The sequence below is a fragment of the Sitophilus oryzae genome, unplaced genomic scaffold (assembly GCF_002938485.1).
Source record: "Sitophilus oryzae breed Bouriz unplaced genomic scaffold, Soryzae_2.0 scaffold_1058_pilon_pilon, whole genome shotgun sequence".
NCBI lineage: Eukaryota > Metazoa > Arthropoda > Insecta > Coleoptera > Curculionidae > Sitophilus > Sitophilus oryzae.
The window spans coordinates 136986-158813 of NW_022145680.1; the positions used below are offsets into that span (position 1 = coordinate 136986).

At 34.3% G+C, this 21828-nt stretch overlaps 1 protein-coding gene across 1 annotated transcript; it reads left to right on the forward strand.

Annotated features, from left to right (window-relative positions):
- Nucleotides 1-14534: 14534 nt before the first annotated feature.
- Nucleotides 14535-17887, forward strand: LOC115875581 (RNA-binding protein 5-like; the record flags this gene model as incomplete). The annotated part of the gene is given in 13 exon segments (XM_030891089.1): nucleotides 14535-14647; nucleotides 14721-14844; nucleotides 14907-14976; nucleotides 15088-15161; nucleotides 15447-15566; nucleotides 15622-15736; nucleotides 15798-16034; nucleotides 16096-16226; nucleotides 16228-16474; nucleotides 16542-17006; nucleotides 17009-17056; nucleotides 17059-17486; nucleotides 17565-17887. Coding segments are annotated over 13 exon segments (2316 nt in total), but the record flags the coding sequence as incomplete, so codon positions are not given.
- Nucleotides 17888-21828: the final 3941 nt, after the last annotated feature.

Below are 21828 nucleotides of genomic sequence, written 5' to 3' on the forward strand. Positions count from 1 at the left end.
TTCACTAAACATTATCTTTTAAGTAAGAATTTTACATAGAATCTCTCAAGTCCTTGGTGGCCGCGTATTTAAAGCGTTAGGACTTTACGCTGCTATGACGTTGGAGCTGTAGTAAGGCAGGTTCGAATCCTAGTCAAGGCGTTTTTTTTAATCGTTTTTTATTTACTTTTTACATATTTTTACATATTTATTTTTACTTTTCACATATTTATTACTGATTCATACAATTTTTAGTAATGTGTTTCTTAATTTTTTTTAAATTACTTATACGCGCATTCAAAATTTCAGCTAAATCGGAAAAAAAGTTTATAATAATATAGTGTCATAATGAATGGTACGGAACCCTTCGTACTTTATTTACCTAAACTTTTTCCTTTAATCTTTGTTTTAAAGGACCCGAAACTGCAGTATCAAAATTTGAATATTTTTTACGGTTTCCTAGATACCCTAAAGAAACTTACAACCAAAATGGTCCACCCTGTACAGGGTGGGTCAAATTCGACGCTTTTAAATGGAAACACCATTTTCTATAGGAGATAGACAAAAATTAATATCGGTGTCTGGAGCTCAATTTTTGTCAAAAATATGATGGTGAAAACCGCATATCGATATCTGTTACCGTTTCGGAGTTACGGGGTGTTTTTCAAAAATATGCATTTTTAACAAATCGCTGTAACTTTTTTGCTATGGAAAATGTATTTTTATGAAAACATTTCCAAAGCACCTTTTTACGTAGAATTTAATGGTTTAAGTATAATTTTTTTAAACTTAATAATTAAGAATTATCAACAGAAAATTTGATTTTTTATATATGACACAGTAGCTATTTTCAAAATTGACATTATGGACTTTATTTAAATTTCTAACAGGTTATTTTTTATTTAATTTGCGTACAATATGGGTAATAAGTAAGTATTTATTATTTTATCAAGAAAAATCAAGCAGTATCTGCTGGCGAAGAGAATGGATATGCTACTAGTGATTTTATTTTGTGAGGACAATTGCTTTTTGGCCTGAAAGGTTTATGATCAAAGTATGCACAAATAGGAATTTTCTTGGCAAGCATTCCTTTAAAAAACTACTTTTCCTATTTCGCAGAGCTGATAGTGTGGTATACATATGAAAAACCTATCAGACAGAAACCTGTCGCTGGAAGTGAAGAAAATGTATTTGCCTTAATTGGTTCTTTTATAGAAAATCCAGTATATCTACAAGTCGTCGTAATATAAATCAAAGAACTACTACAAAAGAGCATTTGAATTTCCTTCGATTAATTTAAAAAAAATATACAGGGTGCTACAAATTCGAGGTACGAGCATTGGTATCTCGGAAACCGTAATAGATACGAAGATGGTTAAATTAGGGCAAAGTTGCGCCTTGGGCTGTTCACCAAGATGCCATCAAAAAGTTTTAAAAATTTCAAGGATTGCTGAGTTTTTTGGAAACTAATTTTATTTTTTCCTGTCGTGACTTTTTAGAAAATGAAAAAAGTAATTACACATTCTCATAGCGACTTTATTAGGGCTATCTGATAGTATTTTTAGATTTTCAAATTAGCTGATAATTTGTGAGATACAGAGGCCAACTTAATTTTTTTAAATACGGACTTGCATTTTTTATTTCAGACTTTGAAAGAACTCAGTCTCCTGAGTACAATGATATGCCACATTTTATACTTTTTTTTTGTTTTGAGTACCTTAACAGCAACAAAACTTTTTAATCATTATTTAAAAAAATTTCAAGTCCGACTCTGTTTTTTAAATTATTTAATCTGATTATATTCATCGCAACAATATTGATCAGTGCTAATTAACATTGAATAAGGAAAATTGGGCCAATTGAAAGATATTATTTTTAACTTTTCTTATTGTGAATTTCAAATTCTCAGTGTACCATCTAATAATTTGCATAATATTAATCGTAGTTATTATGAATTAATTAATTTCTATAAACTAGTTTCTAATACTTTACATAGTCTACATGCTCGAAAAAACCCAGTTACCACCCTCCCTACTGCACAAATTTATTTTTCATTCAATTTTATTTATAGCTTTTGAATAGATCTTCTTATACTTTCGAATGCGATTTGTACTCTTTATTGTAACTGCCGAGATGTGTTGATTTCACTTTTTTGTAAAATTTGGACCTGTCGAATTACTTGACATCATCAGACGACCCAGGTACCTCGCTGGCCATTATACTGCTCTACCATTTCCAATCCATCTTCCGGGGAAATGATTTGATAGTTTATATTACATTTTATTTATATTATTTCTTATTTTATTGCATTAGATTTTCCGTATTCAACCCACGTCACTGTTAAGTATTAAAGCTTATTAATATTGTAACGATGAATATATTAAATATTGAAAAAAAACAGAGCCGGACTTGAAATTAGTTTAAACAAATTGTGTCCAAATTTCCAAAAAAATAATATTAAGTGTGGCATATCATTGTACTCAGGAGAGCGAGTACTTTTAAAATCTGAAATAAAAAATGCCAGTCCGTATTTAAAAAAACTAAGTTGGCCTCTGTATCTCAGAAATTATCAACTGATTTGTAAATCTAAAAATACTGTCAGATAGCCCTAATAAAGTGGCCATGAAAATGTGCAATTAGTTTTTTGATTTTCTAAAAAGTATCGACAGGAAAAAATAAAATTGATTTTCAAAAATATCAGTTTTTTCCAAAAAACTCAGCAATCCTTGAAATTTTTAAAACTTTTTTGATGGCATCTTGGTGAACATCCCACAGCGCAACTTTGCCCCAATTTAACCATGTTCGTATCTATTACGGTTACCGAGATACCAATGCTCGTACCTCGAATTTGTTGCACCCTATACCGCGCTGGCAAAAAAACATTAGCAATAGGAGGTTTTCAATGCGATAAAAAAAGATGTTAAGGCTGCAAAATATACTGCAGTACAACAGAGATGGATAAAGAGTCTTTTCCCTACCATCGTTTAGGGGAAGTGATACGACGAGCGAGCCTCTGCGAGAGGGGGCGGGGCTTTAAGACGTTTGTGTGGGACTACTAGTAATAGAATAGAATAGAAAATAGAATCAGTATCAGTCAGATGTCGATGTGGTGCGCACCTACAACGTCCTGTTTCCGAACAGGGACGAGTGGGATAAGCCGGGAAACGGCTTATTACATGCGGAAATGTGTTGGTACACGGACGGATCCAAAAATGAAAAAGGATCTGGCGCAGGAATTTACTGCAGCAGTCCAAAGACAGATCTACCACAGTCTTGGAAAACACACCACGATCTTCCAAGCTGAGCTATATGCTATTGAAGCCTGTGTGCAACTGCTGGTAGAACAGCAATACACCGGGAAAATAATATGCATATTTTCGGATAGTCAAGCTGCGCTGAAAGCACTTGAGGCAACGAAAAGCACGTCTATGACGATTCTTCATTGTAAGAAACTACTCAATATACTGGGAGATAGGAACAAAGTGTCGCTAATATGGATACCGGGACATGTCGGCCTAGAGGAAATGAACGTGCTGATTCCCTCGCCCAAAATTAGTGCAGAGCTCGCCATTCGTGGGCCCAGAACCGACACTTAGCGTTCCTAAAAAATCTCGCAAGAGACAGGCTCTGTGAGTGGGTTAGGGGTGAGACATTCCGAGACTGGAATGACAGTCCCGGAATGGAGCATGCCAAGAAAATCCTAGCAGGGCCATCCAAACATAGAACAGGAGAACTCCTAAAGGCCGGTAGGAATGGAACGCGTGTGCTCACTGCAGTGTACACGGCCTGAGATCTCACCTACAGAGGACGGGACTGGTGGAAGACGCCGAATGCCGACTCTGTATGGAAGATGATGAAACAATGAAGCACGTTATGTGTACCTGCCCCGCTGGGAGCAGGACCAGGTTTGAGATGTTTGGCAAACCCATGCTAGACCTATCAGACCTAGGAGACATATCGCCCTCAGACATAACGGCCTATATTAAGAGGCTGTAAATTAGAGCTTGTAGAAACTGAGCCACAATAGGCCCTCGCGGCCTCAGTGGAGGGTCCCCTATGGGATCCACTCTTAGTCAAATACAATACAATACAATACGGTGTGGTGATTATTAATCGCATTTTTCAGTTAATAATATGTTTTACGATCATGTTACTCCCTGTTGTATTTAATGCAACAGTGCTTTAAACTTAGTTGAATTTTTATCAGCCTTAAGCCTAAAATTGAAATAAAAAACAAGTATTCTAAAAAAAAGTTCATAATTCACAACTCATAAACATTTTTAAAAATAAATAAAAAGGATTTCTTATAATAAATAAACTATAAACAAAATTAAAAATAACTATGAACAAAATTTATTTAAACAAATGTTCAAAAACATTTCCCTGTTGGGCTTCGCAGTACCCGAGCCGATTATAAAACTCCGTCCTAACATTCGATAGTACTTCCGGTGTTATGGAGTTAGTACTATCAAATATTTTGGCGCTTAATTCAAATAAATTTGCAGGTTTCTCATGTGGATACCTATAAATTTGTTGCTTTAAGTGACCCTAGAAAAAAAAGTCCAGAGGGGTCAAATCCGGTGATCTTGCCGGCCATGGTATGTTGCCTCTGCCACAAATAAGCCGTTCAGGAAAAGTCCTTGTCAGGAATTCCTGAACTGGTCTTTACATTTTGTGAGCAGGACAGCCATCCTGCTGAAACCAAATTTCATCAAAATTGACATTAAGGGTCCGCACAGCTGGTATAATTTGATTCTGCAGCATCTGCAAGTATTTTGCAGCATTTAAATACCCATCGATCACAAAAGGCCCAACAATATGGTCGCCCAAAATACCGGCCCACATATTAATTTTTTGGGGATATTGGGTACGTAATGGCACAGTCAGATGTTTATTTTCCCGTGACCAATATCTAACGGCTGAAGGATTGTGATGACCATGAAGAGAAAATGATGATTCGTCTGTAAATAAAATGTTTTTTAAAAATTGTTCGTTTTCATCAATTTTCTGCCTCATGGTCTCACAAAACTCCATTCGTGCGATACAGTCACGTGGGAAAATTTCTTGGGTAGTTTTAATTTTGTACGATTTGTAACCATGTTTTTTCAAAACATACCGAACTGTGCGGTCCGGAACGTCAATTTCTTGTGAAATTTGGCTGCTGGAGCATGGCTCACTTGCTTCTACAAAGGCACATACATTTTGATCCCTCTCGACTCTTTCTTCAGGAATAGGACGGGGTTCTTGATCCTCGTGGTAGCATTTACCACACTGGTTTAATGCAGCCAGATTGCTTAAAACGATTAAAAATATTAAAAATCGTTTGGCGCGATGGGACCTGTTGACCCGGGTACGCAAATATAAATTGCCCAACAACTTCCTCGGCACTTTCAGCTTTGCTGTACCATATCACAATATTTATTTTTTGCTCACGAGAATACATTTTTTAAAAAATAACTATTAAATACTTCTAAGGCAAAAGGCTATGTGAGAATGTGAAAATGAACATGGAATATGGAGAAGAGGAATGAGCTAGAGCCAGAGTGGGAGATCCAGTTAGTGGGGACAGTAAAGACGATAGACAGTGTTGCCATTCTATTAAATAGAATTATGTTGGCTTATCCCAAATCCCAAATCTTAAATCTTATTTTGCCTACTTAATAAAATATTAAATAAAGTACAAAAGAATTTTAAGAATGTTTTCTCTGGGCACATAACTTCTATCTAAAACGAAAAGTAACATGCAAAATGTTGAAATCACTTCTGAAATAGCAATTGATAGTAGTGATGTAAAAATTCTAAGTAATCGTTACAAAGTAACAGTTACTTTACGAGGACACGAAGTAACGCTTACTATTTGAATTTAGGACTCGTTACTCGTTACTAAGCTAATTCGTTACTTTTGCGCCGCAAGTAATCGTAATCCCTGGAAATGCACGAACCGAGAACTCGAAACTCGATACTGAAATATTCCTTACTTCGACGTAGGTCTAGTTGTTATCAATATGCTTATGTTTAAAATGTTGACTTGACGCCGGCCGATGTTTTGGATGGCAAATGTGTGATATTTTTATTACAATTATTATGGGGATGGGCTCATGCCGACCCGGAGGCGGTCTATCCCTTTGCCGTTTGTTGTCGCTTTTTATTTATAGGATAGAATCGTTTATTTAGATTAACATGTCTTAGATATTAATTAAAAACGGATTCACGTTAGTCACAAAAAATGTTAACATCTGAAAAAGCAGAGCAAATATTTTTCTTCTTCAAAAGAGAATAGATATTTCGCCACTTACACTAAAAAAATCTACAAAATAAAAATAGTAATTTTTAGTAAACACTGGGGCTGTGTTAATCCAAACTTTTTTGAAGAGATGAATCCGCCACAGAGGAATATACATTTTTTTAATATTTTTACATTTTAACAAAAATATATACATTTTTTAAATTTTTACTCTTTAATGTTTGCCTATTTATTAATGTAACAATGAGAGTATACATATGTAGTATATAATGTAACAAAATGAGAGAGAGAGAGAGAGAGAGAGAGAGAGAGAGAGAGAGAGAATAAAAAAATACTTTATATTTATTATACACATATTTTCTTTGTTTGGTTTGTTTTCTTTTATTTTTAATTTTATTAATAGTACATATTTTTATTTAACATCATTATAAAAATATTATACATATTATTAAAAACATATTATTCAGTACTTGAATACCGAGTATTGAAATTATCCTATTAAGCCCTTACACTAGAAGAAAGTAGAAACCCCTTATAGGTTAAACCGAGCATGCAACGAAGATCGCGGCGCACAATAAGTAACGAAGTTCCACGTCAAGCCCAAGTCTTCCAACCTGTACACAGAACAACGATTATAAAGTAACGATACTAAGTACCAAAGTAACGAGTAACTAAAGTAACGAGTCCAAAGTAACAAGTCCTATTACCAAAAGTAACTAGTAGTTACGAGTCCATAAAAGTAACTAAAGACTAAAGTTTACATCACTAAAGGCGGGCGGCCACTGCGAGCGAAACTAAACTAAGCGAAGATAAGATTTGTAAAAATCAGCTTACATACTTTTTAATGCGTCAGCGGCTACTTGACCGAAACAAACGAAAATATATGAACGAAGATTCGAATGGTAGTTTAGTTTCGCTCGTTTTAGTTCGTGACAGGTTCCAGCGAATTTTAGGCAGCGATTAGTTCTATGATAGCAGGGATACAATACGAAAACTTAGCTGACTACTGAGCGAAAATCGTTTCCAGTGGAGTTCCCATTTAATTACCTTTAAGACGAGCGGCCACTGCGAGTGTAACTAAACTAAGCTAAGAATATGAAAACAAACATCTTCGCTTAGTTTAGTTTCGCTCGCAGTGGCCGCTCGCCTTAATTGATAGCAAGTGCAATTCTATGAAATGGCAACACTGTCCAACGCATGACCTTCCGAACAGTCGCAGTCGCCTCGGCATCGACGCGTCGGTAGGCGGCGGCGGTGTCAAAAGAAATGGGCCCAAAAAAACTTTCTAAGGAGTAGCCGAACAGGGTTGCCGGGTTGTTAGGTTATAATTCTATACGAGAACAAAATTCTCCGTAGATCTTAAACAAAAATCAAAAGTACAGAAACACAAAATAAAATATAATATTTAAGTCCAAAATTAGCATTCCTATGTGTTGTAATAACAGAGCACTCAAATAAAACAGAAATAAAATAAATATAACAAGAATTAGAAATAGCTAGAGGTATTATCTAATATTAAAAAATATACCGGGTGCGTCTCAAAAGTAGCTCACCCCTATAACTTTTTTATTTTTTCAGTTAAAAAAACGAGATTTGGTATGTTAGTATATGACATAAATTAGGATTGATTGACGTATTCAATTGTGTTTGGTCACTTCCTATTTCACCGGAAATGACTACAACTTTTGATTTTTAAATGGCACCCTCGGTATTTTTTTTTCTTTATTCGATAGCAAATGACATTTTGAATAGAATGGTTTGTAACGAAAATTTTACTCAAAATACCTTAATACGAATAAGTATGTGGTATCAAATTATTCGTAAAGAAATGCTTTTTCCAAATATGCTAATGAGCCACCCTCGTTCCATTTGAAATAATTGAGATATGATTAAAAATACGATTTGAGCGTTTTCTAACTAGCCAGGACAAGACACTAAAAACATTAGACGATCAAATCTAGTTTTTCCAAGGCCCCTTGATTAAGAATTAGTGTTTTTAACATAGCCATGGTACTCTAGATTGATTTTTAATTAAGTGAGATGTCAAAAGTTGACATATGATAGGTATGTCATTCTATTAAGAATGTTATTTTCTATCGAATAAATTAAAAAAAATTCCGAGGGTGCCAATAAAAATTCAAATTTTGTAGTCATTTCCGGTGAAACAGGAAGTGACCAAAAACAATTGAATACCTACGTCAATCAATCCTAATTTTTGTCATATACTAACATACCAAATATTTTATCTCAAAAAATAACAAAGTTATAGTGGTGAGCCGCTTTTCAGACGCACCCGGTATATTAAATTAAATAATATTTATATAAACATATAAAACTATAAGAAGTAGGGATAGCAGTCACTTTTTACTTTTGTACAAATTTTGATCAGTGATATCTAAAATTAATTTCATTTCAATGGGAAAGCTGTAGCAACTTAGACAGGTAAAGCACTAAAATATTTGTCCGTATTTAGTTTGTTTCTTATTTGTTTACATTTTTTGGGGGGAAATGCGGGTTCAACTTTAACAGATGAATGAAACAAAATATTTTCTAAAGATATCATCTTCGGGCATGTCACCAATACCGCGTCTGATGAGGAGTAATAAGGATTTGTGGGAATATCTCTGTAACTCTGCAAGTAGACAGATTCTAACGCGGTGGTCGCTTAATTTTTAGTCCAAATATGTCAAATTTTTAAAAGTGCTTGTATTGTAAAGACTGAAGATGCAGTGGATCATATCGATAGATTTTTATTTAAATCGGTAGATCGGTTCGGTAGTTTACACGGAACTCGGTAGACCTGGCAACACTGTGATGGACTGCGTGATTTGGCCTTGCGGGGGCGCGGGAAGGGAAATAAAATAATGGGGATAAAAGGCAGGTGGATGAGTATCATGAGTGGATGGGAGGCGGTGGCATTTGCAAAATTTGTTGTCTTATTGGAGTTTGTCTAACTCGTCAATCGTAGTGGAACTGGAAACGGGGAAGTTGTTATCCATCTCTGTTTAAGCTTAGACTTTTTATAGTCGTTTCATTCCAATGCATGTAATTCCTATGCCTAGATTCAACATTACCGGACGTGTATAGTGTTGTATTTGAAATAGAAATTTTTATGTAAAATAAATATTTAAAATAGACCAGCAATTTTTGATACCCCTGTATACATTTAACGAAGCAATAACATTTTTTAATAAAGTGTATTTCTCTGGCTTCAAAGTAAGCACAAGAATTAACTCTGAAAAGTAATCTACAGGGTGTTGACAAACTTTTTTATTATAGCATGCATATTTAAATATCTTTAAATATCTCAAAAACCAGAGCATTTAAACATATTAAACAACTATAATAAATGTCTTATTTTATGTTCAAGAATTCAAAAATGAAATAAAATACCATATAACTTCGGTATGGATCTTAATTCTAACACACCCTGTACATTTGAAAATAATTTTAAATTATGCACGCCTCTCTACATACAGATCGGGACAGGCAAACTCTGCGGGTTGGATTTTAACGTGTAAGACAGTGATGTAGACAGCTTAATGACAAAACAAATGTATTAAAAAGAGAAAAAAGTTGGGTGTGTATGGGTGGGTACATTTCTTCTGAGCGGTATTGCCGGATTTTGCCTCAAAATTTCAAACCGCATAAGCAGACGTTTCAAAAAAATGTTGCATCAGGGTTGGATCTGGATTTTCGACAATTAGTTACTCATTTTACTACAACTGTAATAGATTACATTTAGCTTAGATATATTATCTTCATTTCAATAGTATACATGAAAGTTTTTAACATAGTTTATTTTATTCTAATTTATTTAAAGCTAAGATAATAGATTTATACCGGATCGACAAGAGAAAGTCTTGGACAGGGCCGCGTTAAGGTGATTTGGTACCCTAGGCACCATTTATTTTGCCGCCCCCTTCAACTAGTAAAAATTCAAATAAATTTTGTTATTTCAAAAATGCCTATCTAAAAAAAATAAAAAAAAAACTCCATTAGTCGACGTATGGTGTCATTGATGACGTGCAACGAAAGTTGGTTTAATTTCCCTTTAGTTTCAAACATTAATTAAAATACATGATATTGAAAATACTACTTGGAACTATTAAAAATGGCTTGGTTAGGATGTGCTACAAACAGGGTTGGCATGATTTAAATCAATTGATTTAAATCAAGTGATTTTTTTAATTTTAATCATGTCATTTAAATTAAAAAAAATATTGAAACTTTATTATAAATCAAAACATAACTGTAAAAGTTACAAAAATATGTCCTAGACAACTATAAAACATATTTCTATAACAGGTATAACAGATAATAAATCGTGAATCCATTAGACCGTTAAACGCCAGGGATTTATTTTAAAATGTATGTATAAGTGACAAAAATTCGCTGTTCTAATACATATCATTCGCAAAGTCTAGTGCAGAATTAGGTTCTTCTAATATAGAGACTATATCTTCATTCCCGAGAATCTATAGTCGTTGTCAGAAAATATGTTGTTTTATATTTTTTTTGAAACGGTTGTATGTTTCCAAATTCCTACCGAGACGAGACGCGACGTTTTGATCTGCAGTAAGTACTTTATACTTTGACTTTAGATAATACATACCAATTTCATTCTCTACTTAAGAATATTTGGGAACAATAGTGTATTGTTTTATTAGGAGTAAAAAATACACTTTTTTTGACGATGCTATACCTTTGAAGGACCATCGTAAAGCTATTCCGACGTTACAGGGAGGCACAAAAAGTACATTTTTACTCCAAATAGAACATACTATTTTTTATAAACATTACAAATATTTTTTTTAATCAATTTCAAACATTACAAATAATATAAACAGTAATCTAGCAACAATTTGTACACTCGTTGAATTTTAGACTTAATATCAATTTAATAATATATTTTTGTATTTTTATGCCTAGGCGTTAAAATGACAAAAATTAATACTTTTCAGACGTTTGAAAAAAAAGCCTTTTGATCTGAAGCGAACGACTTTTTTTGCGGAATATATTGGTGACTGATGTGGAAAAATCACAACGCCCCGTAGAATAGTTAATATTATCGGTATCGGGGTATAGATTTAGCCATTTAGTATAGGACTCTAATTAGAAACAAGTCCTAGTCATTTGGAAATCCGATTTAAATATTGTTTTGAATTAAAATCAAAAAAATCTGATTTAAATCAAAAAAATCTGATTTAAATAAAAAAAATCTGACTTTTTTGATTTTTTTAAAAAAATCGTGATTTTTTCCAACTCTGGGTACAAGACATATTAAAAGCATTTTTCATATTTTTACTGCTATAATGGAAAAAATGTACATTTTATGACCACACAACAAGAGTTGTGTGTCGATTTTTACCTGTGAAATGTAATTCCAGCCACTTTTTTCTCGGCCTTTGCAGTCATACGCTGAACATTTCACCATACTAAACAACACAGTTTATAAATTTAAAACAAAACAGTATTCACAAAAAAACATAAAAATTTGCTTGGTGTCACCTCGAAATCTTGTCACCAAAGTATGGCCGCCGATCAAATTTTGGCCTCAAAAATTTTTCACTGGCGAATATGCTTTTTAGTCAGAGATATAAGTGGGAGAATGAGCTTCGATGAGTGCGCATCCAAATTTTTGTCGACAGCAAGATGGCAGACATCTTCCAGGTCTCGCTGTCACTTCCCCTCTTTAATTGACATCTGTTTGTTTTGTTTTTTTTTCGTTTGTGTTGTTATCTAGTTAAAATTTATTATTATCTCAATTATTCTAAACACTAATCCAAAAAGGCTTGTTGTATATAGTCAGAGTCATTCTAAGAAAGCTAATACGCCGGGAAAAATGATTAGTTTTCATGTGTAAGTTTATACAACATAATCGTGTTTACAGATGATCCAAAACTGTTTATTTTTAGTTTTCGTAAAGGCGATTTGTAAAAATCGTGATTGTAATTGGGAATGGTCAAAAACCAAGTGTGATGTGTCCATTTGAAGAGGATGTTTTTATTACATGAAGAAAATACTTGGAATCAATGTTCGTGCTTCTGTAAAACAGTGCACTCTTATAGTGTCCATGAAAGCACAAGTTCAAGTGTACCAGAAATATGTCAAATATTGTATCACTCAGGCAAACAGATTGGTCCTTACTTGACAAGGAGATTATTTGGAGGAAAAGAAAACATAAGATAGGGTATTTTAATCGAACAGCGAAAATTTAACATTTCTATTGTAAAGTTTGTTGTAGGTAGTTGTAGTTTTGTGCTAAATATTTCTAACATTAGCAGTAGCAGTGTTCAGAGTGTCAAGAGGAGAAGAATTCAGTTAATTAGATTTATGCACAGTTACAGGTATGAAGGCTTTTTCAAACATAGTATCGAGTTCTATAGTCAACATTTTTAGTATTCCTACAACTGTAAAAACAAGGAACATTGAACTGAAAAAATGGCAAGATTTATATAGGAAGAAAGGGTATTTGCCAATAAGAAAATTAAATCTGTGGGCAGAAGTTTCTTATTTAAAAACTGTTATGGGGCATATATTAATTTGTATCTGTGCCACAAATCACTGAGAAATATCATATAATATTCATAATTGTTAAATGAGATTATTAGTCATGAAGCTTACAATGTTACTTTGTTTCAATATTACACGTTTATTGTTGTAAAATCTATGATGAAGGTCAAAAGCATTTTGCAATGGCCTTAAATTGTGAGCCAGGATTTATATCAAAGGTATTTGATGCAATGAAACTTAATCAGGGGATTGTCAATCCCATGTTTTTAAATAGATAAAATACAGGCCAAAGTTGACAATATTACAGTTGAGAAGAAACTATTTTATCTTAAAAAAAATTTCTTAAAATTCTGAGATCATATAATCTAATTTTCTTAATAATAAATTAGGTATATGTATGTTGTACATACAGAATTTTGGTATGGACAAATAAGGATCGACAAGCTTCTTTTGTGCAAAAAATAAATTATTTTTTGTAGTATTAAGACAAACGATAATGTGTTTTACAAACTTACCGGTTTATATTAAAAATACAAGGTAATCATCAAAAATAATTATGCACCAAATGTTTTTTATGAATATACAACTTGAACAAAAAGTTGTTTAGAACAATTTTTACCAAATTTGCAAAAATTTTAAATTGAAACGCGTAATTCGTACAAGTAAACATGAAATAATTTAAATACTTATTTAATGGCATTTCGAGTGTTTAACGACGAAAAGGTCATCTGTCCGTAGCGTCTTTTGTCAGAATATTCGTATATTTAGTGTATTATATACCAATATTGTACGCAGTTTTGAAACTGATAATTAAATAAATCATATTAATGTTAACTAACCATAATAAATGATAGAATTTCACTAAATTTAAATTGCCCCCCGTATGGTTGAAAACAGCAAATTGATATTTGATTACTTATAGATTACCACCTATATACAAAATGACACGGAGACCTGGAATATGGCGCCCAACTTGATTAGACCTTCCGCGCATGTTGAAGCTCATTCTCTATCCCTTCTATTTCTCTGATTTGGTCAGATTTGATCCATAGATTTGATTTGGAATATAATTTATTAGGAATGGGCACCTCCATAATTAATAATACAGCAAAAATTGAAAAGTCTAGATCATATACATTAGAATATATGATATAGGTATATATTCTTTGGGTAAATATATGACAAAATTAATTGTCTCCGTGGTCTGTGGTTAATTTCTGTCATCTCATCCATCTCATCTATGATTTCTGTATTCTGTGGCCAATGTTTAACTAATGGTAAATCGCTTTTGTGCTGTATTTATTGTTTGAGATATTTACTGTAGACTATGCTGTAAAATTATTTTAAAAAGCAATACTTGGTGTAACTTGATAAAATTAAAAATAGTAATTATTCGGTGCTTAAATTAGAAGGTAGGAATTAAATCACACATCCAACCGAACTTGTAGGCTCATCGCCATCTTTGTAAATGAGCACGAATATTTGAGGATACTAATTCTACTAGCATACTAGGTTTAGCTTTCGAATTATTTCTATAATATGGAGCGTTTACGTTATTCACCGCCATGTAGAAATATGAGTATTTCTCCAGAGCCTTGTAAGAATAATTCACGTTCCAAGTCAAAATCCCCCCACTATCACAGAAGACACAATGGATATAATAATCACAGTAAAAAATGTAAGTTTATTTTTATACGAGCCTTTGGTTCTTTAAATTATACAAAATAAATAAATTATCTTTTGCAGTCCATCATATTGCCAGAAATTATTCTGATTACGACAGTAATCGGGACTATATCACAGGTTTAGAAGAAGATCAAGAAGTAATGACTCAAGATGGGAGAGGGATGATAGAAAAGGTCGTGACAAAGACAGATATCGTGGTGAAGATGATAGGGACAGTGATAGGTACAGGTTATTTGGAATGGTTCTAAAGTTTCTTGTAAACATTGTGTATTAAGTAGTATTATACTTTTGACAGTGAGAGAAGTCCAAACGGTGCTGTCATTGGGGCCAGCGGATCTGAAATCATCGGATACAAAAGCCAACCTCCTAATAACACCATTATGATTAGAGGACTTGCCCAACATATTACAGAAAATGATGTAAGGCTGCACAAAGCTTTTTTGTTTTAAATAAATGTAAATAATGTTTGCCTTTCTTTTAGATTCGCCAAGATATCATACAGGGGGGTTTAATGGCCAAGGACATAAGATTAATCAGGAAAAAAGATACAGGTATAATAGCTAATTTAGCTTTAAATTTTCGGTTGTCTTTAGGCACAGTTTTGTGAATAAAATCGCATTGAAAGGTTGCATAATGCCATTCGTATCTATTGTGCTGTTTAGGTGCGTCACGCGGTTTCGCCTTTGTCGAGTTTGCAACGCTCAATGAAGCAGTTCGTTGGATGGAGATGAAACAGGTATCTTAACTTTCAGCGCAGCCTATTGTTTAATTACAATGTCAATTGATAAGTATGCATATCTTTTCTATATCAGTAATTTATCTGCCTTCCAATGAAGCAGACCATCTAGCTATCAGCCTTCTTAACAATGAAATTAAAGTCAGTTTCTCACCTTGAATAAGTTCTGTTGTTTTCTCTTTGTTTATGTGTTAAACTTTTAGGCGACGGAAAAAAGGTCTCTTTCATAAGAGGGGTTGGCTGAATTACATAGCTGTGCTCTTAAAATTTCTGATGTTTTTTCAGGGCATATTGATGTTGCAAGATCATTACCGCGCTATCATGCAGTACAGCATTCCCAAAGACAGTAATCCTACAGAGAAAGCTCCCCCCCATAAGGCATCTGCAGACTGGTTTTGTATTAAGGTTTGTTTCCAAATATCACGTTAATATTACAGTTTCTGCTATAAGACGTTTTTAGTGTGGAGCTCAGAATTTTAAAAGAAGAGACAACTGTTTCAAATGCCACGCGTCTAGAACCGAGTCCGAAGACGGCGGCAGCGGTAGCGACGAGACTTGTAATTACACAACTAAAAGTATAGCTAATTATAAGCATAATAGTGTTAGCAATATTTTTATTTTTGGTTATTTTTGTAGCAATTCTGCTTAGAAACTTAGACGCCTTAACTACAGAAGATTCTGTAATGTCTGTTTTAAACAGTGTTATTCCAGAACTGGTAAAATCAATTTCTGCAGTAAGTATTGGCAGGGATCCTTTAACTTCTACATCAAGAGGTATTTGCTATTTAGGAACCGAAAGTACCATTGACGCTCTGGCTATTTATGGAGCTCTTAATGGCCCTAAATCTCCTCTGATTATCGACGGCAAAACTGGTAATTTTAACTTAAAATCTGGAACTTTAACAGCTCTAATTTCGAAATATTTTTTATATAGTTATTCTGTCGTATTGTAAATACAACATGGGTGATACAAGGAAAGCTTATTCTCAAGCTGACCATATGGCTTTCCCGAACGCGTCCATTCCCCAAACCTATGATATGGCGGACGTGGAAAGTTTAGCGGAGGTACGCTTCACGGCGTTACGCTAAATCTCCAGATGAATACTTACATTATATAGAATACTATAGGTTATACTTTACTCAACAAATAAGCGCGGGGAATTCCATCACTCTGCACAACGAGAATCAAATGGACGCTGCCAACGCCGCGGCTGCCGTTGCCCAATCGGCCATACAGCAAATGAACGCCAGCAAAACGTACTTTGATAACACCCATGTGCAAATACCAACTGGCACAGATGGAAAAAGATACCGTGAGTTCAATTTTACTCCTTTATTTTTGTACCTAAATGTTTTAACCGGATTTTTTCCTCCCTCTAGCGGTACCAGATATTTCAACTTACGTTTACGACAAATCAACTGGGTACCAATATGATCCGGCTACGGGCCTCTATTACGACCCTAACTCAACTTATTACTGGAATAGCGTCATCCAGAAATCTCTATTTTGGGATCACGACAAGTTCACTTACTCTTTGGCCCCGTCTTACGACAGTGTAAATAACTCCCCACAACCGTCTTCTAATGCCAGCGTCAACGCAGCGCAAGACGACCAGAAGAAAAACGTCAAACCCGAGAAACAGGACAAGGTCAAGGTAGCGAAGAAAATAGCCAAGGACATGGAGCGGTGGGCGAAAACCCTCAATCAGAAAAAAGACAATTCCTCCATGAAGAGTGCGTCTGAAAATGCCATGTTCCTGAGCAGCGCTAGCGCCGATATTGGCTTTTCAGTGCTGGAAAAGAAGTCCGCCGTTATACCTACGAGTGCCCCCATGTTCAAAAACGAAATCCCGAAACCGTGGATGCTCCGAAGCCCCCTTTAGTAGCGGCCTACGGCGAGGCGGCGAGTCTTCAGGTGAAGACGACGAAGAATCTCTGCTGGATTTTAACAAACTTATCTGCAACCTATGCAAACGGCAGTTAGGATCGGCCGAGGCCCTAACGAAACACGCCAAAATGTCCACTTTGCACAAGCAAAACCTCGAGGCGAGAAGGAAAAAAAAGGCAGACGCTTCTGGGAAAACTGTCTATAGGGACAGGGCGAAGGAGAGGCGCATGAAATATGGCGACCCTGACGAGCCCCAGCCCAGTAAACTGAAGGAAAAGTATCTGAAAGCTTTAAATACCGAAGTTCCTGCGACACCGACGTCTGTGATGGAGCCAATAGGCTCGGAGAATGTAGGGAATAGACTGTTGCAGAAAATGGGATGGACTGAGGGACAGGGTTTGGGAAAGTCCAACCAGAGAAGAACAACAATCATACAGGTAAATTATTATTTATCAATCTTTCTAAAAATCATTTATTATTAGAAATAAAAATGATTTAATGGGTTTTTTTCTTAGGCTGAACAGTACGGGAGTTCGGTAGGTCTAGGTAACAAACTGGCAGGCTATACTGCTGTGGCTGGCGAATCCTATAAAGACTGTGTAAAGAAAATGATGTACGCGAGGTATCAAGAGTTAACCGAACGAGAGAACAACAGATAAATATTTTGCCAAAATCTTTTACTTTTGTTTTTGTCGGTCAGTGCTCTTTCATAATTTTGTTTATTTTTTCTTTATTTTAATATGTCCGACTATTTTTTTTTTCTTTGATATTCGCCTATTATACATGTATAAACATCAAGGAAGCTGTTTTTGAATATTGCCTCTTTTTTAGTGTATAAAAAGTATACATTTTGTACATTACGCTCAATTTAAATGTTCTAGATACTTAGAATTATTTTTTACTTCAAACCGAGTATTATTCTGGATGTACACACTCGCCGAGGCGACCCGAGGCCCGACAAAAAATGAACGGTTTGTGCATTGTTATTGGTTAGGGCCGTCCTTTGTCGCGTCTCGTGTCGCCTCGGCGAGTGTGTACTTCCAGCATTATAAATAAGTATAACTAAGCAGCTCTCAATCAGGTATTTTCATTCTGTTTATTTTAAAATTTCTTATGAAATATTCTTAAATTATTTGCCGATTTTTTTTCGCCATTTTAAAAATTTCGTTCTTTTCTTGAGTGATATATATTTTGTTTTTTTATTTTTGTTTATTGTGTGTGATATATTTGGTTTTTGTATTTTAGTAGTACAATGGAAGCCCGAAATTCTTTTAGTTTTAATACTCAACCATTGCCTACGGCATTCAAAGTAATTTTTATTATTAGGTATCCTGCAATGACAAAGACAAACACGATTCATTTCTAAATTACTGTTTTTCTGATTATCCGTATCTATTTTTAATTTTTATGGATAGCTCATGACAATTCAGAGGGAAAAGAACAGAGGTCTCGTTGTTTTTTATAATAAGGTCTGCCGTTTTTAATAAAATGTTTGCCAGATCATTTTGGCAATTTTCAGTACCCGTGTGTAATATTCGGATACAAAGTTTTTTAAATGTTCTTCTAAACTGGATGAATTTATCCTGGATGGGAATAAGAATAGATTTATAAGATACTGGAATTACAAGAATTACAAGATAAAGTTGTCGTATCAGATTTTTATGAGTGCAACTGTACACTCAAATCTCGCGACAAACTTTTTTTGGATTTTCATTAAATCCTAATTTGGCAACCGACATCGAACGCCAACAACTTATGTGATACGGACATGTCCAGAGGATGGATGACACACGACTTCCAAAACAAATTATGCAATGGATACCCCAACATCGAAGAAAACGTGGAAGACCTAAGAAGACTCGGAAGGAGGGTGTCACAAGAGCAATGAGTGCCAGAAATCTAAGCGAGGGGCAATGGAACGATCGGAAGACGTGGAAGTTAGGCATCGGACAACGTCGCAAGACGTTCTAAACCAATATATGATGATGATCATTAAAAAAGGAGAACTTAAAAAAACGACAGCTGTCAAACTTGACAGTTCAAACGTAAGACAAATAAAATGAAAACCGACTATGGGGTAGGGAGCATCCAATATATCGATTTTTATCAAAATCGGACAACTTTATAATTTTTTTGACAGCTGTCAAATTTGACAGCTCAATTTTTTTTCTTTCATTTTAACTCATGGCCATCCTATATATAGATTTTTATCAAAATCAGACAACTTTGAAATTTTTTTGACAGCTGTCGACAGCTATTTGACAGCAAGAAAATGTATTGTCTTCGGGACTGAACCTACATGCAAAATGTCAATTTCCTACAATGAAAGGAAGTGCTTCTAATTTAGCTTACAAAATTTGCCCCGAACAAACATACATACAAAGCAAATTAAATAAAAGCGTGTAAAATAAGCCAGGGACTGCTTCCCATTGGTAAAGATACCTCTTACCATAACAACATCCTATATATAGATTTTTATCAAAATCAGACAACTTTGAAATTTTTTTGACAGCTGTCTTCAGCTATTTGACAGCAAGAAAATGTATTGTCTTCGGGACTGAACCTACATGCAAAATGTCAATTTCCTACAATGAAAGGAAATGCTTCTAATTTAGCTTACAAAATTTGCCCCGAACAAACATACATACAAAGCAAATTAAATAAAAGCTTATAAAATAAGCTAGGCACTGCTTCCCATTGGTAAAGATACCTGTTACCATAACAAAATTAGACACCCGAGCTGGTTTAAACTCTCTGTTCCCCTTCTGGTCCTCAAAATACTCTCCTTATAAAATAAGCTAGGCACTGCTTCCCATTGGTAAAGATACCTGTTACCATAACAAAATTAGACACCCGAGCTGGTTTAAACTCTCTGTTCCCCTTCTGGTCCTCAAAACCTACAATATTATCACGACCACTATTATAAAATAAATTGCACTTGATATTCATATCATCAATACATAGAACACAATATCGATTAAGTTCATCCGGTTCATCGAAACTTTCAACTTTTCTTTTTCAGAGTCTCAAAATACACTGAGATTTTCTAAGCCAGGTTTGATATCGATGTCATATATTCATTATCTTAGTGTCTCTAGGTCTCTGGACGTGGAAGGCAAAATAGATTTGTCAAGAGCGTCTTGTATATTTTTGGCCCGGAAAAGTATATAGCCAAACATTTATATTTAAATTCATCAGTTACTTTTCTTCCTTTAGCTGATTTGTTAATTTGTGCAATTTGAATATTAACAAAATTTGCTATGTCCATTGATGGACATAATTTGTACGTAGCCTCTTTAGATTGTTCAATAGATATTTCATTGGGTATCTCTTTAATTCTTGTAACTCCTGGCATGTTTTTTAATTTTAATTGTCTATTCTCAAAGTTAAATGTTTAATTGATTTTTTCATTTTTATTTTTCGAGGAATATGTGCGGCTAACGATTCAATTGTTTAGATAAAAGTATTGTGTAAATAAAATTCAGTTTCAGTCAGTTACAGCATTTTTTTAATACGACCCTGTCTATCAATAGTTTACTTTCTGGGAAATTTTTGATACATTTTAATCCGGCCCTGACTCGGCACCCATAATGGTGTTTTCAAGGTCAAATTTTATAGAAATTTTAAACAATGGGATCTGGGCTGAGTTAGCCTGCCGTGTGATTTATATGCCGTGATATCTTATATAATTTCCGTGTTACAATTTTAGTTACCGTTATGAAGTGTAGAGGTAAGGAGAAACAACTCTTATGGGACTTTTATTGAAAAAGTGGTCCCAAACTGGGAAGAATAAAGGTTGACCAAATGACCACAGTGGCGCTAAAAACGCATAAATCTAAAAATTATAAAGTAACCATAGATAAGAGAATAAAAACAACAAATACGTTTAAATAAAATATACTACGGCCTCCCCATAAGAGCAATGGGATTTACGTCCCAGCATTGAAGGACAGAAAATCGAGTCGAATGGTTTCAAGACATAAGTTCATCCTTGTTTAGTCAAACCTCCTACAAACCAAGGATAGACTTATGTAGGAAATGCAGTGAAATTCTATAGCCATCCTTCAATATCGGGACAGGAATTTAAGGGGTACCCTCCGTATATTTTATTTTAAACGTATTTGAAAAACATCGTAATAATAATAAACCTTATTAGACAAGGAAAGAGAGGGGACGGGTAACACGCATATTCTCCCTTGATCGGTTTGTGAGGCCAAAATTCGATCGGCGGTCATACTTTGGTCTTTGGTGACAAGATTTCGAGGTGACACCGAGCGAATTTTTATGTTTTTTGTGACGACTGTTTTGTTTTAAATTTATAGACTGTGTTGCTTAGTATGGTGAGATGTTCAGCGTATGGCTGGAAAACCGAAGCGAGAAAAAAGTGGCTGGAATTACATTTCACAGGTAAAAATCTTTTGTTATGTGGTCATAAAATGTACATTTTTTCATTATAGCAGTAAAAATATGTAAAATGCTTTTAATATTTCTGGCACCACATCCAAATCAAACTATTTTTAATAATTCCAAGTAGTATTTTCAATATTTTGTATTATAATTAATGTTCGAAACTATAAATAATCCTACTCAGCCTGGATTTCTCCAGTGGCGTAGGGAACTATAATCAGAGAAATACAATTTCTGCAATAAACATTTTTTTTATATATTTTACCTGTAAATTTATTTTTATTTTTTTTTTTGTAGTTAATTTCTGCAATAAACAGTTTTTTTATATATTTTAACCTAACCTTATTCTAACCTTCCTTATTTTTTTTACTT